The sequence below is a fragment of the Ixodes scapularis genome, unplaced genomic scaffold (assembly GCF_016920785.2).
Source record: "Ixodes scapularis isolate PalLabHiFi unplaced genomic scaffold, ASM1692078v2 PGA_scaffold1__304_contigs__length_218370807, whole genome shotgun sequence".
Classification (NCBI taxonomy): domain Eukaryota; kingdom Metazoa; phylum Arthropoda; class Arachnida; order Ixodida; family Ixodidae; genus Ixodes; species Ixodes scapularis.
The window spans coordinates 107,311,435-107,331,809 of NW_024609846.1; the positions used below are offsets into that span (position 1 = coordinate 107,311,435).

Here is a 20,375-nt window from a genome sequence, read left to right on the forward strand (position 1 = left end):
ACACGACGTTTAGGTGGACGCCACGGATGCTCCTCCTAAAATCGCGTTGGGCACGCGCAGCAGCTAAGAGAGCGAAGAAACTGGTACCGTAGCTCCCATTATCGACTGGTGGCGCAGGTTGGTCACTTCTTCGATTTTTAGTTCGTGCAGCCACCGCCTGCTGCCTTCGGTATGAGGAAAAGGTCCATTTAGTCAAAAGGAAGTGGCCGTAGCGTTCATGTTTTGACAACTTATATTGAAACGAAGTATAACAGCGCCTAACGGGAGAGGGTAATTCAAGTTAGGTGCATTGCTTACTCGGTCGTCTGCGAACACGTACGCCGTTGACTTTGAACTTAGTCATCTTCGAACACCTATTGCTGTTAAAACCGCTACTGGGCGGTGCGCCAGTACCCTCAAGTTTAACTTACGCTGCACAATGTATAAATCTAGACGAAATTTTAGAAATAATTTATATTTCAAATATAAATCTTAAACAAATAATAAATTGTACGGCGAAATGCAAAACATCAGTTTCATGGAAATTTAAAATGGCAACCAGACTTTCCTTTCTCCGGGTAAGTGCCTTCAGCAGTCTTTTCAGCCAGGAAGAAGCTTACCACAGCTTCTAAAAAGGTAAAAACCGCGAAAAAAAAGTAGTTCATTTCCTTATTGTGCTACTTACAATAACGCTTAGGATGTCTTGGCATAACGTCAGCTACAATCGTAAGGCATGAAAGGAACGTATTTGTTGTCCTCTGTATTACTGTGCAATACCTATCTTCTAATCATGCTACAAAAACACGGCTCTTTCTTCTTTATAGTCGCCCCACAATAAGATAGCTGATTGCAGAGACGTCTGTAACAAAACAAGTAAAAAACTTGATGAGTTGGTCAACGTGACGTCACAACGCCGTGTTTCTATGTACAATGGATCTTTTGGGATTGGATTTATCTTAATCAAGAGAAAACTTTATGTTCTCCCTGTATCGCCTTGAAAACGGAAGGCAAAATAAACTCGAAGTATTATTAATTTTATGCGCTGCCAAGTGAATACCGCATTTTTCGAATCTTTGTGCATGTCGCACCTCTTTATAAGTATGTTTGAAGAAAACACTTTAATACATATAAGTTGCGAATTTGTATAAGTCGCACCTATATATTTGTACAGTCGGCGCTGCGAAACTGCTTTGAAAAGTCCGCATATATGTACTTTGATCGTAATATCTGCGCAAGCGAGAGCAACTTAATAAACCCGTCGACCAATCTAACGAGAAATGTTACTTCCGTGAAATATTTGTGCAGCTAAGGTCAATACATCTTGAAACAGAGAAAATATAGGTCGCCCCGTTGGATAAGAGGCACCGACGGAAAACTATATTCGTTTAAAGAAAAAAATAATCGAGATATACTAAATATTTACGTGTTTTTTTTAAAGGTGCCTAACCTTTCCTTGGACGACTCATATCTGAACGTATTGCACAGTCTGAAGCAAAATCACTTCATTAAATACCTTCAAAATTTACGTCAACCATATAAGAGGGAAGATCAGTGAGTATGGGTAGTATACACGCTAGTTTTGGTCCATTGTTTGTTTTAGATAGGCGTCACTTACGTAAGAACGTTACTCTTTCTTCATGAAACTTTCCACAGGTGGCACCCTACTCCGGCAGAAGTGGGCGCGTATTACAATGGACTGGATAACAGTATCTGTAAGTACAATCTTTCTTTAAAATCATATTTATAAGTTCCAAACATTAACCAACCTGGTGAATATTTAAAAAAATTTGCCAATGTAAAAAGAAAATGTCAGCTAAGCAATCTTTTGCATTTATATCCATTAACGTGCAAGTAATAGAGCTATCACCACCATTTGTCAATTGCATTGCGATGTAGTATATTTTTATCTCAATATATTCTTTACTCTTGCGTAAGCACTGAATTGTTCAGGGAGGTGATTTACTTTTTCACATTTTTAAAATACTACTCTTACTGGTCTAGGTTTTAAGAGTTAAAAGGTATTTTTATAGAGACCACATCGAGTGCAAGAATGTCCCACGTCATGTATTTATTCGAGTTCATTCAGTAAAAGTCAAGCCTACTACAGTTATTAATTCATGAAAATTAAAAGGATGTAGTAATAATATTAGTGAATAAAACCACTTTCTAATAAGCGGTTTTCATGATCTCCCAAATTGATCCCATACATAATTTACTTGTATTGTTTTAAACAATGCATGTAAATATGTTGATGTATATTATAATCTTTATTAGCAAGTATACTTATCTAGGGCTTCATATATAGGTTGGGGTTATCACTAAAATGATGCATACAACCTATGTTTCAGCTTTCGCTGCTGGAATACTTCAGCCGCCATTTCTTCAAGGCGATATTCCTTCGTAAGTGGCGTCATGAATTCAATGAAATTTGTTATCAAAAGGCTTCCTTTGAAATTAAAGTATGCCTTGCTCTTCACCGTGCGTTGGAAAGCACCCTTAGTTAGAGCTGTCAATCAGTGTCGACTGTTTAAAATTGAATGAAATAATGAGCGAGGCTGCCCTGTCTACGAACAATTGTATTTTCCTTGTCTTTTTTTTTATTACGGCCTTTTTGATGAAAAATATTATAAAAGAAACGGGTGCTTGGAAACAATTCTTGAATGTAGAAAACAAATTAAAATTAAACAGAACAAAAATGTATGAAAAGAGAACTAAAAATCTTGTTAATCAAGATTGAGGTGTGTGGTATGATTTCCCGCAAATTATCTATATTAGTTACAATAACAATACCACCTAAAAAATAAACGCATTTACTTATGGAAAGCCCATATTGTTTATAATAAAAACAATTTTTATACTACCGAGTTGGGCAAGTTGCGATCTCGTTTTATTTGTTGTGAATAAAGTTCGGGCGAGAAATGTGGCAGAGCTCAGTGAGTTGTGAAATACAAAATGTTTCTTGCAATTAGAGGCCGTAGTGCTGGGTGATTTCTCTAAATATTTATTTTTCTCCTACAGGGAGCTTGACAAAATGGGTCCTCTCCCTGTAATGCGAGATGTATAGGGTGACACAAGTCACCAAGCTCGATCAAAAATGGACCGTAAAAATCGACGCCTTCACGAACCAATCAAAACGTTTCATCAAAGGTGTATCTTACAGGTCGGTGTTTTTTTGTAAAATTGCAAAGCGTAGCTCTTTTTCTGTAAAAAAAAAAACTGTCAACAAACGTGCCAAGATGTACGGCGGGTGACCACGCAGACGACGAAGTCAAGCAGCGAGGTGTGTTTGGCGTCCGTATTGATAAATGGCGCTACCTTGTTATTGCGACGGCTCGCGACCACCGTGGTTTATTGAAATGAACATAATCTTTTTAAATACAGGTTTGGTTAAAAAATGAATGCCGACAATAAGAGCAAAACTTAAAGTAAAAAAAAAAAAAGCGTCTGCATAAGACGGCGCTTTCGCGGCCAAGGGATTTCGTCTGCGTGTTGTCTGCTTTCTTTCGCTGGTCGGCTGCACCTTCGAACGCTGCTCCCGACGCCATCTATCAATGCGAATGCCAAACACACCCCGCTACTGGACTTGGTCGTCCGCGTCGCCGGCCGCCGTAGTTTCTTGGCCCTATTTTTTACAGAAAGAGAGCTACGCTTTGTAATTTTTCAAGAAAAAACGACCCGTGAAATACGCCTTTGAGGAAAAGCTTAGATTGCTACGTGCAGGCGTCGACGTTTACGGTCTATTTTGGATCGAGCCTCGCAAATTGGGTCACCCTATATGCCACGATTATGAAGAGCTCATTTGGTATAAAATATATGACAGTGTTTTCTACTACCCTACATTGTTTTAATTTATTTGAAAGGTATCATTCTAGCAAGCCTCATTCTGGCAGTCAGAACTTCGATAAGAAGCCTATGCTTCTCTAATTCCTGCTTAACGAAACTCAGCTGCTGCGCGAGACGTACATAGGCTCATAGTAAAAAAAAAAAGCAAAGACAAGGAGCTAAAAGGACAAAACAACTCCGTCTCAAAACCAGCACAACAAGGATTTAAAAGGGAGCTAATGGTTTGTATTTGACGATGAGTCACCACCGTCTTTGTCGGTCAACTGGTTATGTATTCACCGGACGCTTAAGACTGTAGACGTGCACGTACTTTTGCTTGATGCTTTCAAATGTGGCGCCAGCTGATGATTAGGGGATATGAACAGAAGAATAAGAAAGACTGTGTCTAATTAAATACTTGTGTTGGATTTGAGACCGTATTGTTCTGTTCTTTTAGCTCCTTGTCTCTGGGTTTTTCTACCATGATTCGTCACCAACTCGCCTGCGTCTTTACTTTAATTTCTTTAGTACATAGGTTGTTATTTTAAGACTTGTCGGAACGTTTTATGCGGAGATATGCGAAGATGTTTGAAGGAGTAAAAGTAAGTTAACAATGTTTTATTAAAAAACACTGTAGGCGTTTGAACCACTTGCTCTGGGAAGTTACATTCTTATTGAAGGTGATATTTTCCAATAGGTAGCGCGGCGTGCATAGTAGGAACAGTAGCATATCCGAAATGGCGGCATCCCTAAATGTTTGCAATGTTGAGCTGCAGCGAGCGTCATCAGATTTTGGTGATCGGAAGGCGTGAAACCTCAAATAATTCACAGAATTATGCCACAATAGCGTGAAAATGCCTGCACTAACGAGAGAATTAAGTATGAGTGCGTTGACGTGTTTATAACTGGGCAGACATGAATCCGTGATCGGAAACGATCATGTCGTCCTACCACGGCCGGGTTGTTGCTGGTCACTGATTGATTTACGGCCATGTTTAAGCCCCTGGTACTACTCGTACTTTGCTCTCACTAATGCTTCATTGTGCACAACTAGGCCATTTGTTAATAATCGCCCAGTCCTCAAACATGGCAAGCAAAAGGAAGGCTATAAGTATGTGGTTATGAGTTGAACAAAGGGACGGCACGAAGCACCCAAGAAAGCCAGAAAACGGATCTTATTTTAGATGAGAAACAAAAAAGTAAGCTGAATTGAAAACAAGTAAAAACCTAAAATGCGATACCCTTCATATGGCGTTTTATGTTCCAAACCATTTTGAGGAAGGTTTACACGTCCTTCCAGGCTTGCATCTCAAGCTTTATTTTTTCAGATCAATCAATATGGGAGCACTTGGAGCAGATATAGGCCATGAAATTTCCCATGCTTTTGATAACTCTGGTAAGTTTACCCAGACATTGTTTAGAACTTTTAAGTGCAGTTTATTTATATAGCACACATTGTCATGGTGCCATTTTTTTTAATGTGTTCCTATCTTTGTTTAAGCTTTTTGTGTATTAGCCTGGAACATCTATCGGGGACTACAATGTAGTATATACATAAATCAAGAAGTCTTCTTGCACCCATTGTCAAACATAGAAATTGAAGTTGAGCACAAAGCCTACATATGTCTATCTGTTTTATTATTTCCAGCCTAATTTCGGCCGGCATACAGATCCCGATAACATATTGCATTCAAAAGACCAGAAACATTGTATGCTCTCAAGCGAAGAGGCGCTTCCTTCATGCTACAGAATGTTCTGCTGCAGAGAATAACGTTGTTTACACCCTCAACCATTTACAGAGTACCTCGGAAAGATTTGTACAAATCGTTGTTTTTTTCCTATGAAAATAAGCGCGTGCTTTTTGCGCCAGGGACTGCAGACTCGGAACACTGGGACACACAGTGTTGCCAGGCTTGCCGCGGAATCAAGCTATATATAGAACTTTTGTCACATGTGGTAGTCAACAGGCTCGTTAAGACATTTGCGTTTGAGTGTCACTATGGTGCTTGGAACGCGTCTCCGATTGGTGTGTTTACCGCGCCGAAAAAAGCGGTCCCTCGATTTCCCCCTGATGACGCCTTAGAACTGTCATGTTGACGCCGGTTACGATCCTGGCGGCGTCCCAGAAGTTGTGGTACCTAAGGCAGGCGCCTGTCCTGCTGCAGGTCGCTCTCCACTGTGACGGTCCACGGAAGCTACAACAGCCGCAAGTTGGGACGCCTGGGACGCCGTGACGACAGCGACACCCGCGTTCGCTTGCGCTTTTCGCCAACATTTCTACGGCCAACCGCCAGGATCGCGACAGCCAACAGCATGACACTTCAACTTCCGTGCCGTCATTTGTTGCCACTTCGGGACCACTTTTGATGTATGGGTGGGATAGGACGCTAAACACACCAGTCGGAGACCCGTTCCAGGCTCCATAGCGTCACCGACTGCGTTTCAACTACGGTGCCCGGAAGTCGTCTCCGACTGCTGTGTTGAGTATGCTATTTCGCGCATGCATCGAAAGTGATCTAAAAGAGGCGAAAAATTGCGTCACAGAAGCCGGAATGTCGCGCTGTCGGATGACGCGATCCTGGTGGTTGGTCGCAGAAGTTCCGGCAAAGAGCACGAGCAAATGCGAGTGTCGCTTTCGCTGCGCTGTCGCAAGTCTTGGCCACCGAAGCTACCGCTCACAACCATGCTTGCGGGCGACCTGAGGCAAAACAGGCGTCTTCCACGTCCACCACCGCTGCTGAGACACGGCCATGAACGCTGCTGGCGACAGTGTGACGCTTCTATGACATCGTCAGACGGAAATCGAGGGACCACTTTTTTTTGGACGCGATAAGCACACCAGTCCGAAACCCGTTCCAGGTACCATGGTTACACTTGCTTACGACTGCTTACGACGAGGTGGTGGCTATCGCGAGCGAGATATGTGCAAAGGTTTGGCGTGAAACGCATGAGTCATAACGCAGTAGAAATCCCCCCGCCCCCAAAACCGCTAAAAAACCCGCTAAATTTCACGCGCTGGACAAGAATGGCTTTTAATTCAATATAAAACTATAACTATACTCTTTCAACCCAGACTCTACCGATAGTACGATCTGATGGGACCAATCAGACGGCGTTAAAATTGCGCCATCCTGGTGCACGTTCGCCATGTTTCTGTGCGTATATTGGTCATCGCATGAAGCAATCACGAACAGAAAAGGCGTAGTGACTCGCACTTTTGATGCCGCTTGAATGGTCTTATTACCTCGTAGCGTCGGCTAAGTTTGGACTTAAAGGGGCACTCAAGTGCTTTTTGGAGAAGTTTGTTTGGGAAAGCACATTGTTTGTTATGCTTCAGTCTATGAAAATGACCAGTTCTAGACGGCAAGACGTCGAAATAAACTCGCAGCAATAGAAATACGCAGGCACTACTTCCTCTTGGGGAGTCCATCCTGTGTCTCCTCCACCGCCATAAAATTTAACTGATAGAAATTGTTAATTTTGTGGAGATTCTGAACTTACTAATATTGCTCTTTTTAGGCACATGCACATTATATTTTGACAACCACGTCAAATCTTAGGATGTAGGTGACGTAATACAGCTATTATTCTTTGAAAACGAGCGAACTATGTTTTCTCCTTGCCTTGTTACGCGGGAGTTATGTGCCCGCGCGGCGATGCGGCACGCGTCTGCGTCAGCAGCTGCGTCGGTCCGTCAAGTTCAACTCCGTCGTCTAGCGGTCGTCTTGTCTTCCCGAGGCTCCCACTTTATCCCATTCTCGAAGCAAGGTTCGCGAAGACGCGAATGGTTACGTTGCGTCGGGCAAGAAAACGACCACCGAGGACCTCCTCCACATTCCTCGTTGCTGTGCGGACAACTCCGAGGAATTCGCCAGCGGTGACCGTAGTTGTGGACGCCATCAGTCTGCTGTACCGACGCTTCTGGTTCCCGTCGCCGACGGGACCGAGCGAGGAACCCGCGAAAAAATCCTGGTTAGTGTTTTCGTGATTTTTGTGAGTTTCATGAACGTCGCATTTGGCAGCAGTCTGCGTGACATACGTGTTCGAAACTGAGGGCGTTTTGTAGAAAAGAGAACCGCGTTTTTCGATCCGCGTAAATAAACTACGCATCGTAGAAAGCTGAATATCGCTGAGACGCTAGTGATGGCGACAGAATGCGAAAGTTTGCGAGCATGGCGTTACCTAAATTAAATGAATACTAATACTTTAGACCGGAATGGAGCCGATGTCCACCTAAGCCGAATAAAGCCACGATATTTTTTTTTCTTCTAGGACCTAGGTTTCCCCTCTTTTACCACAGACTCGGGTAATTTTGAACATGATCAGCATCCACAAGCAAGCCTGTACACTCATTGTCGTCGTGTTCTGCGGTGTCGTTTATTTACTTGGACCAGAATGCACGGCTCTGTTTTCTCCAAACAGCTGCCACATCTCGCAAACCACTGGGAGGAATTCTTTTTCTCCCAGCCTCCCGGTTCGAGCTTTATAACTGAGAACACGCTTCGTTCGCGAGCTTGGAGCGTGTATGCACAGCCAAAACACGGCGAAACGAGTAAATGTGAAACCGGTCATCCAAATGAGACGCCCTGTGATGTGCCCGTGCTTGTCTTGCCGGTTTCCGCGAGTGGCTCGCGCACTGAACGACCAGTGCGCGAGCCACACGGGACGAGCGCAGCGCTCGTTTCGTGTGATTCGTCTACGTCCTCGTCTGTTTTTGCTGCTTCCTACGATGAAATCCCACCAACTCGCCCAACTCTCCATGCTTCTAAGGGTTAGAGACTATTGATTGCCCAAATTGTATCATTCAGGCATCGTGAAAAACATTGTAGTATAAAAGTGCTATTTGCAGGCCCTAGTCTCAGCAGCTGGACTGCTGCATCCTGCAAGGCAGGAAGGATCCTGAGGGACTGCACTGTCGAGATCAATCTCCCTGGTCGTGGAGGAGCCGGTACCGTTGGATACCTTCGATTCTGCCGTCCTTTACTGCAGCAGCGAGGTGCAATACAATTGCATATTTCCTGCTCCCAGCAGCATGCCAGACTCTGATGCGATATACTCTCCATCCCACTCTGCCAAAGGTTTCGAGAGGTAAGCTATGCGTATGTGCGCCTAGAACTTGCAATTTTGTCTGATATTTGCACGCCCTGTGCATTTGTTTGCCCTCCTTCCACATGCATCCAAATGCTTGTGCCCCTTTAATTTTTCCCAGTGACAGTGCTTGCTTGCTTCGTCATCGTGCGTTCCTCGTGCTTTTTATCCTATCCATTGCTCGTGCTCCGATGCGCCAGAGGCAAGTAATGAAATACAAGCTCTCCGCATATTTTTTTTGTTTTGTTTCCCTCACAGGTAATACTGCACTGTCTTTTCTTTTCATGTGCTGCCACAGACATCCGAAGAGTCTAAAGCTTGGCCAATCAGCTCTCCTGTTCATCTTTAATAAATGGGGCTTTCATCGAGAAGGTAGACTGGAACTGTATAAACCAAACCTGGCCAACTGTACATGACAGCACAAACATTTAACACAAGTTCAATACTATTTAGACTTACAAAGCTAAACATATTTTCTAGTCTACACTACGGTTTCCCCTCCCACCGACAACATTGTCTCTTCTCAATTATTCACTGGCTCACAAAGATACAACCTATTATAATAACATATTTATTATGAATTGCTAACCTTTGAGGAAACAAATGAAAATAGTTTTAGCCAAAGCCGAATGATTATGCATAGGTTTGTTCGGACAGCTGAACTTTTGCCGAGCACGAAGGAGCATGCTGAAAGTGCATTTACACGTGACATCTGCAAGAGTAACTATTGCAGATGGCAAGACATGCACACTCAGCATTTGCTTATGTCCCCAGCATTGACCTTTGTGCCTTGGCAAAAAGGTTTGAGTTTAACCACTGAAAGGAATGTCAGTTATTCATTTACTTCGTAACTCGTATGTGCATTGAAGGGGCAAGAGCAAGCCTTGTTCCTAAAGAGCAAAGTGTACAAGTCTTCCCAGCCAATGTGGCTCTGCGAACAAAGTCCTTGACTAGAATTTACATGCAACATGATTTATCGGTACTCGTGTTTTCGCCAGTCTTTCTCTCTGTCTGTATCAAGTAGTGATGGACCGAATCTGACGAACTTCACATTCAGATAGCCATACTGTTAAAAAATGTTTGGCGAAAATATGTTAAAAATTTGGCAAATGTCTGTGCACGCGCGAGATGCGACGGAGCCATGGATTGGAAATGGACGCCGTGCTGTTACCATCGGGCAGTGTTGTACCACCAGCGGTTACAGCAAGGTGTGGAGTATACGACATGGTAACTGTGTGTTTTTCGGCCTTTCTGAGTGTGGTTCTCTTCAATAGTTTATGCCTCAAGAACAATAACAACAATAATTTGCGATAAGCTGTAAGCCACATACGTAATTGAAAAAAAAATTGCCAGAGCAGCATTCTGCAGCAGACAACGTGGCGCAGTGGAGGACGATCGTTCAGAAGAAGTTATATGCATTGACGATCTCTCACGCTGCTCAGAAAACGCGCACAAAAATTGTTGCACCGTTTCCGTGACCCGCTCCGGCCAACCCAAAATGTTTATTTCCGCTGCGTAAAAAAATTGTCTGCTTCAAATGTCATTGCCTTGGAAATTGCCTTCTCAAAATTTTTACACGCATCCATAATTATAAAACTTTGATAAAGTGTTTAGTGCTTTACGAACCTCACAACCGACTAGATTTGAAAAGTGTGAACTTGGTGTTTATTTTTTAATCCACTTAGCTGCGCCGATCTTCTTGTGTTCTGCCATAGGTCGGGCGCCTCCTGGAACCGCGAGTACCACGTGACTCGCGCCGAGCTGCGCTGTCGGCCATGTTGTCGGTAAAACACACGGATTCAAAGGATTGCGTTGTTCTGCTCTTAGAAGCTATATAGTGCTGTGATCGCTACTACCCAACCTCGGTGTCACACCACTTCTGCAAAAATTCGCTGTAAAATTGTCAGTAAACTTACAAAATGACACCTATAAAATTATCTTGCAGAATATTACCTTATTTAGTAATACCTGCGTCAATATACATTTAAAAAAAAGAAACCTAAACCTTTTTTGCCTGAAATACAAAATATCAACTTCTAGGTTTGACAACAAAATATTGTTACTGAATGTTTAAAAGAGATCGACGAAAATTCGGCTATGTAAAATCCTAAGATTTGTCACCGCATTTTTGATTCGGCAAAAGTTTGGCCCCTCACTAGTATATAGTCTCGCTCTTTCAAGATAAACTGCAATTCTCAAAATTCATCGAGTCACCCAAAACGAACCATCTTAAAAAAAATGTGCTTCCTCTTGGATGTCATGGGAAACTTGAACAGCTATGAATTGGCAATATGCAAAATGGCAGTGTCCCTAATGGTTCAGGTGCACTCTGGGAGCAAGAGACTGTCAGCAAGTAGTTTCTGTTTCATTGGGTTTTGCATCTGTAGTGCGATTTTCTCTGCACCACCATTGCTCATGTTGTTGTGGATGCTCCACACTTGAGCACAATGCAGTAAGTACCCTTTTCTTCTCGTTGCTACATATCGGTTGCAGCGAATAACGAAACAATTCAGATTTTTTCTGACACGGGGGACGAGCAAAAACGCCATAACGGTAAAGTCAAGTGAATGCAGATTGACGAATGCCGAACGCCGTGCCAGCTCACCGCGCGCATTTGTTTGCAACCTTGAGAGCAGCCACTGAGACTAGTACTCTGTTTCTATAACACCCTTGTTTCCGCGGCCAATTTCCCCACAGCAACGTAACAAAGGGCGTAAGTTTGCGCTTGAACCTTCTCGTACAGCGAGCTTCGTCATGTACTGTGTTAGCCCGATTCCAAATAGCGATTGGCGAAGCAGGGGTGTTATAATATGAGTGCTAGTCTCAGTCCATGTTTTCGAGGTGGCGAACAAATGCACGCAGCGAGCTGGCACGGTATTCGGCGTACGTCGCTCTACGTTCACTTCAGTTCGCCGTTGGAACGTTCTCGCTCAAAACCCGTGGCAGCAAAATTAGTTGTTTCATTATTCGCCATGTCAGATTTGTAGCGACGAGAAGAAAAGGGCACTTAGTGCATCCCTCACAAGTTTGGAGCAATCCACGACGTGAGCAATGGCAATGTGAACACGATAGCAAACCACAGATTCACATTCCGGCGAAACCGAAACTACTTATTGACAGTCTCCTGCTCCCAGAGTGCACCTGAACCGCTAGAGGCGCTGCTATTTTACTTATTACTCATTGGCTCCAATAGCTCGTGGCGTCAGCTGCAGTCAGTTGTAAGGTGAAACGGAGTATGGAAATATTTGCACAAATGTGCCGCGAATATGGCAGCCGGCAAAATCCCGAGTGTTCTTGAAGAAAAGTTATGCAAATCGATTACAACTTTGAATTGGCCAATTCTGTGTTGTCACTTGGCTCTAATATCTAACAATGCATTTGTGTGAAGACTGACCATTGGACGATGCATTGTTTACTTTTGTGGTGAGAAATACATGGTTCTATACCCAGTATAACAAAAACAGTTTCGTTCAGTCGCAGCGATCAGAGCACACGAACCGGGAAAATGTGTCGCTGGCGACCGGTCCCTAATTGTTTTCACAATGCGGGAGGGCAGTGGTTGCCTGTTGCTCTGCCCCAGTCGCAGTCACAACCACAGCATCCAGTGCCTATGGGCAGCGTACCAGAAGCACCTGAAACAATATTCATTGATTGAATGTAACAAGAAAAAAAAACACTTTAATTAACCACAGTAACTGAAGCAATGACCACACTGATAAGATGTAAGAAGCAATACTCTATGCTCTCAAGAGTACACGTCTTGTGTATGTTTCCCTGGGAAACCAATAATATATTATGCTGCTTTTATGTTCCCTTTCGCTTTGCATGTGACGCATCCGCAACGAACAGCTAGTCGGAACAAAAGACTATAAACAATTCTAAGAAGTGAGCCTGTCTGTATGCCAAGCACAGCACAGATGTCGAGACAAGCTTGCTGCGGAAGCATGATCCGCCATGGGCTCTGCAAGAAAGCCGAATCTGCTGAGGTAGGCGAGAAAGCAATCCCAGATGTTTTTCGAAAGAAGCTTCTGTAAAGGGAACCATTCAATTAATTTCGTGAAGTGATCAGTCATGACAGGAAGGTACTGATTGCTATACGGATTATGAGGAAACGATCCAATTACGGGTCGCAGGCAATAATCTGCCAAGGAGAGTAGCTTACGATTGGTTGCATAAATCCTGGTAGGCGACCTTCGCGTGGCTTTGACTTCTGACACCCTGGACAAGTGTGGGCATTCTTCACTATACCCTGCCTGATTCCTGATCAAGTCTCGACATGGCGTAACCTATTGCAAGTCATACTGCTGTGACCTGATGAGGCTGAATCATAGAAGTGACTGATGAAAGGCGTTCGAAGTTTCACAATCCTGATAGGCGAGCCATGGGCGGCATCGTCTGCTTGAAAGATGTAGCTGAGAAGTCCATTCTTTCAGCAAGCATAAGTCGTGCCTACCATTGCTCTCGGTGCGGCCTACCCTTTGTTCTGCAAGCTTATTGCACACCCGTAGACGAAGTTTCCCCTCCCACTGTGCCTTGCGAAGTTCTCTGATCACCAACGTCACCCACCCTGACTGATGTTTCAGCCACAATGCCAGTTATTCTCACCAATGGATGTTCGTCCTGAGTGGGAAGGACCTGCAAAGGAGCACTCTAGAGCACATATGCCGCAACAAAACTCCCGTCTTGTATGTAGTGGCTTAGTGGTGTGCCTGTAATGTCGGAGCTAATGGTGCGAGGCGTCCGACTGGATTCCGGAAATTATTCGGCCAGAAAAACACTTCATTTGTCTGGATTCGAAAGTATGTGGAATTGAAATACATGTTAACTTTTTTAGGGCAAAAATAATGGCGAGACACACCTTTTTCATTGCGTAATAGTGGTGTTTGGCCGCTGTTGGCATACGGCTGGTGAAGGCAACTGGCCTAAGAACACCGTTGTGTTCTTCGGGACTTGCACCAAGGCCAATGTCGCTGGCATCAATCTGAACAACAAACAGTTTAAAGAGACCCGGAAACTAACGAAGCGAAGTCGGTGATTGCCTTCGAGAGCCGAGGGAATGCGTCCTGTCGCTTTCGTCTCCAATGCCAATTTTCTCCTTCGCACAAAAGCAAATGCAAAGGGTTAGCTATCTTGGCACAGTGTGGGACCAGTTGGCAATAACATCCAATCAATTCTAGAAAGCATTGCAAGCTCTTGACGTCTTGCGGCTGCGGGCAATTGGTTATGGGGCACATCTTGTTTCAATTAGGGTGAAAAACTTAGGTTAACAACACCAACGCCAAGGAGGTTCATTTTCGTTTCAGGGAGAACTGTCAAGTTGGCCGATTGTATTTTCTCGAGGACAATCCTAAGATGTTCGAGATATTTCTTGAAAGATTGGGGAAAATGACGTCATTCATGTACGCCATCACAAACTTGCTCTTTGTATCATCAAGACCAATATCCATTCGATGTTGAAAGATGTCGGGCAAATGTGAAAGGCTCGAGTAGTCCCTTTGGATAGATGAAAGCGGTTGTCGAAACCTCCTCTGGGTCTATCTCGATTATCTTAGACTGCAGTCAAGCGTTGTGAACAATTTTGTGCTGTCGATCGCGTACATGATCGGGTCGATCAAGGGAAACTGGTATGAATCCCTCACCGCTAGAGCGTTGAGGCTTCGACGGGAGAAGCCGAACGACTCTGGGGGTTGCAAACAGCTCCGGTGTTGATCCACTCCCGTAGTGCTGCCTTCAGGAGAGCTCGAACATGGACGATGAGGGGATTTGGTTTGCACTGCAGTTGGTCGAGCGTCGCCAGTCTTCCGTGTAGTACATTGGTGGAAACGGCTGCAAGATGCTCTCTAGCTGTTGCTTTTGTTTCCTCGACGCTGGACGCACGTGCAGGGCGTCTCAGACACCGGCAGGAAAGGCTGCAGCAGGCCTTGTTGGACAGAGAGCCGGGAGAGTTGCGCCGGTAATGCAATCCTCCCGCCTGGTGAAGGGGGTCACATCCAGCTGAATGTCCATCCAGCCAATAGCCGCCAACATCAAAGTGGAGCAAAATCATTTCGCCTGCAATAAAATCTCCACCAAATGGCAATTGGCGCGTTCGATCCTGGCAGATAAAGAAAATGCTAGCGTGCCTCTTCGTCGAATAGAATGCCCAGCCTTGCAGCGCACTGCAGAAGTGTATTTTAGGAACAAAGCGGTCTATTTTGTTTTGCACAGCTCGAAAGTATCCAATAAGCAAACTTCCTGCTCCGTTATCAAGAAGGGCGGCAAAGGGAACATCAAGTAGACAAAGTGTCATGTGAGGCTCGATGCATTGATCTGTAGGTCGTATGCGACACAGACGAGGGAAGTGCTGGCGACTCGCTCATTCCGAGGCTAGAACTCGCTGCCGCCAGCTTGGACCGGCGGCAGTGAAATTCCCAAGTTCAGCGTCGCGGGCCCTGTTGGTTTCCCTGGCCCCACCAGTGCAGGCATTGGCTGCGAGAATGGCCACGCTGTCCGTAGTTGTAGCAGGAAGTGGGTTGCCAACGGTCTTCTGCCGCTCTATCACCCATGTTACCCCAGTCTCTCGAACACTGGCCGCTGCCTCTCAACTCCACTGGTTTTTTCCCTCATTGCCAGCCACCTCTCGGCCCAAGCTCGGGTATTTGTGGGCCGTTCAATGATCTAGAAGACGGTTAGGCAGCCGTCGTTTGCCGTGGGGGGACTGCAGCCGGCCGCTTGAGAAGGTCGTCAGCACCTGCGGCACAATTTCGCTCTGGTGCGGAAGTGCGGGCCGCCGGGGGGAGGGGGGCCAATCCCAGCTGCCTGGGGCTTCCCTGGACTAGGAATTTCGACTCTTGACGACCCAGCTTGTGGTAAAAACTTTGGACCTCCCGACGACAGTCAAGGGGGTTCAGAGGGAGGGGCAAGTAGGCGAGGTTGGCACAGACCCTTTCAGGAAGGTGTCGAGTCGGAGTTGCTCGTTCTTGGTCGACGCATGTGGGGGGTACCCACGCACAGGACGGCTCGTAGGCTTCTGCAGCTGGGGGTGGGAGACCTGTAGTCTACGCAAGACGAGGTCTTCAATGGTGTCGTAGTTGGACGCATGAAGATACATGTTGTAACAGGAGTGACTGATTAATAATGCGAGTAACCCTCTCCGACTCGACAGCAGCTTGCACTGCTCGGTTGAGCAGTTCCTGCAAGACACTAATATACTCCATGAGGCCTTCGTCTGGTTCTGTGTGTGACACTCGATTTCCCGCTGGACTCGGGACTGGTACCCCGGTGCCGGCAACTCCTCTCGAAAGCTGCGGCGGAACACCTCAAGAGATGGAAATAGACTGACTAAGGCTATACGCACGACATCGTGCACCTTGACGTGAAGTGGCTATACGCACGACGCGGAGAGCTCACGCTGCACAGAGCACGTATCAACGGGAGCCCGTTAAGCACCCCCCCCCCCCCCCCCTGCGTTCACGTCGCTTCGCTGCGACAGTATCGGGCTGCTAATTACAACGTATTTACTCGAGTAATAGCCGCACTGTTTATGAAGAAAACCTGAGGGTTCGCTTTTTCTCGGAGCACGCAGGTTGTCAATCACCGCGATCGACAGCATGATTCAAGCTGTTTACAAGACAGAGATAATGTTTTTGTGCGAAGATACCATCTGTGCAGTTGTATGGAGAATCGTGTTCTTGATCTGGTTATTCGCAATGTTATTTATGCGCAACGCAATGATTGGCTGTATATGTGTTCTGTGGGAAAGTAGACTGAAGGGCCTTGTTCACAAATAGTGAGGCTATTATTCCAGTAAATACGGTATAAACCTTTTGCCCCCCCCCTCCCCCCTTGCGGCGTCCAGCCGGCAACCAAAGCTCCGCTGTCCCCCATGCACCTCCGGAAAGGGAGGACCATACCATTTAGTTGCGCGAAGTTTCATCGAAAACATTCATTCTTTTTAGTGTTAATTATAAAAAAGAAGTGCAAATATTGCCAAATTCTTCAACAAAACAAAATGTTGGAGAAAAAAAAAAGGTAAACCCACATGGGGGGTCGAACCTTGGTCTGCTGCGTACGAGGCAGACGCGTTACCACTGTGCTACTTTACAGTTTCGGAAATCTCGTTTTGGCAGTTTGTTTTGTACTAGAACCAAAACGTTTCGCGTCGTGCGTATAGCCCTTTCCCGTCGAGCTGCAATCTGCAACACACACCATCGTCTCGCACTCGCCGGCAAGGCAAGGGGGAAGATCCGCTTCAGCACGTAGGCATCCGAGGCGCTGGACGCTCTTGCGTAGACGCCCAGCGCCGCCACGAAGTCGGCGACGGACTTGCGGTCATCGAGCCCCTCGGGCTCGCGCTGCCGCTGGCCGCCGGTCCCGCCCGTGACGGCTGCTAAATGCTCCGTCGCCAACCCGAGGGCGGTGGACATACAGTCATTGAGGGCCAGGATCTGAACCGACGACGGACCGGAGCCGAACTCTGACTCCGTGTCGCTGGAGGAGTCTTCATCCTCGGCTCGCAGCTTGGGAGGCATGGGCAAGAAAACGAAAACGTTCGGCAAACAAGAAAAAAAACAGACACGTGACGCGAATATTAAAAAAATCAAGTGATCGCTAAGCGTTTTCTATTGAAAGGTAGCCCGTGCAGACGTGCGGCAAGAAAAACGGCGCCGATGATTTGAACGGTGTCGACGCCGATCGCAAGCTTCACGATCGGTAAGTCGTACTCACTTGTTCCTCGTCGCCCCGCATTTTCTTCTGCCATAGTGACGTCTATTGTGTAAAGCGAGTCGTAGCACACCAGGGCTGACTCATAGCGAGTCGAAATCCAAGTGGCTATACCTCGTTTCAGCTTCGGTCCGAGCGCGGCCGATGTTATGAGCCGAAGAGCCAATCAAAGAGCGCAAAAAGCGCAGCGTCATGGCGTGCTCGCTGCGCTTGATAGGACTAGCCGGCGGAGGAACGCGCACAGAGAGACGGCGAATACCAGCTGGTCCTATCAACTGCAAAGAGCACGCCATGATGTTGTGCCTCTTTCGCTGTTTGATTGGCCCTTCGGCTCATAACATCGGCCGCGGTCGGACCGAAGCTGAAACGAAGTATAGTCACGCAGCGCGCCGGCCCTGCTGCTTACGTACGGCGGCAGGGAACTCCCGGCGGCAGAAAACCTGACGACGATCTCCATCGGCATACAGCAACCACGTCGGCGCCTTAAAGCAGAAAACCGGCATCAACTATACATGTGAGTTTTACGATAAAGAGCGTATCGCCTACACTGTTAGCAAGTCCCGTGTATTTGGCGAATATTTGAATGAAAAACACGCTATTTACACAAATTACCATAAATTTACACGATGAGTAACGGATAATTCGTTCAGAAATCATGCGAGGTTGTAAAAAACGTGTTTTGATTCGGTCATACACGCATAACCGTGTAGCCGACCTCGATAACACGCATTACCCCCGGCGACGACCGCGGCATTGCCGGCTATCGAAGCACCGGAATGCTTGGGGACACACTTAGAAAGGACCGTCGAGACAAATGCCGCCGAAAGAAACATATCTCGGAGACAGATATGCACCAAAAGCAATTGCGCCATGTCGCAGGACGTTGGCGAAACCCGCGCTTACCGTGCTCGCCGCCATCTTCTGGTCGATGGCAATGCGGCTTCCCTCATGTCGCCCATGTTTGTATTTAGTTTAGGGGTCCTGATAACAGTTTCTTAGACAACACAAATAAAGTCATGGGTTTAATTATTCGTTCCAAACAGTTAAAATGGATATAAAGAGCGTGTCCTCGATGTGAACACCTGACATTCCAGTTGGTTTCGTTTTTGCTTCAACCTTCAACTGCAAGCGATCGGGCCACGGCGCAAGCGCAACGCCGATGTACGCTGGAAGCAAGCGCCGGTTGGCTTTCGTTGTTTTTGTTTGACCGGAGAAAATCTGGCAAGTACGCATGGCGCCGCTACTGTTTTGGTTTGACGGGACGCGAGAAGCTTCGCATAGAGCTTCGGAGTTTGCGAGCTCATAGTGAAGACGTGACCGGAGAAGTGCCCCTGTGATGTTCCTGGAAGACAGAAAGTGGCATTCGTAATCGTCGTGTGTGCTTTGAGAGCGAAGGGAGTCACAGGGTCCACGAGTTCGCAACCACAAGTCAAGGTTCACGACAGCGCGGCGTTGACTTCGCCGATCTCATTCTGTTTGGTGCAACCCGGTGATGCGAAAAAGAGCTAAAACATTCGTCGTGTGTGGTGCGGTGCTTTGTATTCCGGGTCTGTTTGAACCACGCTTTTAACACGGAGCGCAAATTGTTTCTTGCGTGGTGGAGGTTCAACGGGTACAGTCCCGTCGTCGTCAGCTGATCCGGTCCAGCTGGTCCGGGAGGACGCAGCGAGCGTTTTTAAAAGTAAATCTTCCTTCGTTCCGTTTCAAACTGTGGAAGTATCGCGACACATACCGTGAGTAAGAAGCAGCGGGCGTTTTCAACAAAATTACGTTTTAATTGAATAATGCACTCCGGATTGTTGTCTTAAATCTGCCGTTTTTTATGCTTCGTGTTGGACTGCGTTTGCATTGCGACGCACACCGCTCGAGTAGATGGTTCGGTCCTGTAACGAGTTTGCTGCGCCAATCATGCGGCGTGAATAAACTAGGGCAAGGTTTCCTGCCTGCCCACAGATGCATGTACTGAGACCATTTTTTATGTTGTGAACGTAGTGCTCTTTCTTTATTTTGGAAGACGCGTTGGTGCATTTATTATGGTACAATCACTTGAGAGTTGAGAAATTGGAGAGCGAGCACGCTTTCCCAACTTTGTCTCTTTCTCTCTGGCACTGCCCTGTTTCAGTTTCAGTAGGCACATCTACTAGCAGGTACAAACTGCTCTAAAGCAGGTAAAAAACGGGAAGCTTAGGGCGGTGCGTACTCCGTGTTTCGCGCTTTTCGCAAGGTGACAGGGTAAATGCTTTTGTGAGATATGCGGAATATGCAAGCGATTTTGTTATGCCCGTCGTTTGCGTCTCTCCAGCAAAACGAATAAGATGATCTACTACAAAGGCGCAATCACAAGCCAAGATTTAAGATAGCAGTCGTTTGCTTCGGTGATCCGTGTAGCTGTATTTTACCCTGCTCTCTGCAACACCGTGTCATGACGAAGAGCTGGAACGGTCACGGTTTGTGCTGGCCTCCCGGTTGACAGAAACCCGCGTCGCCCGCATCGGCACCGAGTGCGCTTGGGCTGTTGATGCTCAAGCCTTTCATCCGCGGCTTGTCGCCAGCTCATCCTGCTGCTCAACGGTGAGGAAGCGGCGAGAGTAACCTCGGAAGTGAATGTAAATCCTCGTTCATTCAGTTATCCGGTGTCAAAGTGTGGAAGATGTCCAACGTGTACTGAGGGCGGGAACTACGAGCGTTTTGCCTTGCTTTTATAGCCGAAACCAGACCAACGAGATAACTGCCTTGCGTACTCTAAAATGACGGAAGCAATAAGTTTCAACAGGTCGAGTACG

General features: G+C 46.3%; 1 protein-coding gene across 1 annotated transcript in view; it reads left to right on the top strand.

Annotated features, from left to right (window-relative positions):
• The window catches only part of LOC120841963 (neprilysin-1-like), a 118,628-nt gene that overhangs the window by 86,044 nt on the left and 12,209 nt on the right, over nucleotides 1–20,375 (top strand). The window contains exons 10-13 of the mRNA XM_040212951.1: nucleotides 1,418–1,530; nucleotides 1,633–1,691; nucleotides 2,328–2,379; nucleotides 5,130–5,197. Of these exons, the coding sequence (XP_040068885.1) occupies nucleotides 1,418–1,530; nucleotides 1,633–1,691; nucleotides 2,328–2,379; nucleotides 5,130–5,197 (292 nt within the window). The remainder of the gene's footprint in view (nucleotides 1–1,417; nucleotides 1,531–1,632; nucleotides 1,692–2,327; nucleotides 2,380–5,129; nucleotides 5,198–20,375) is intronic.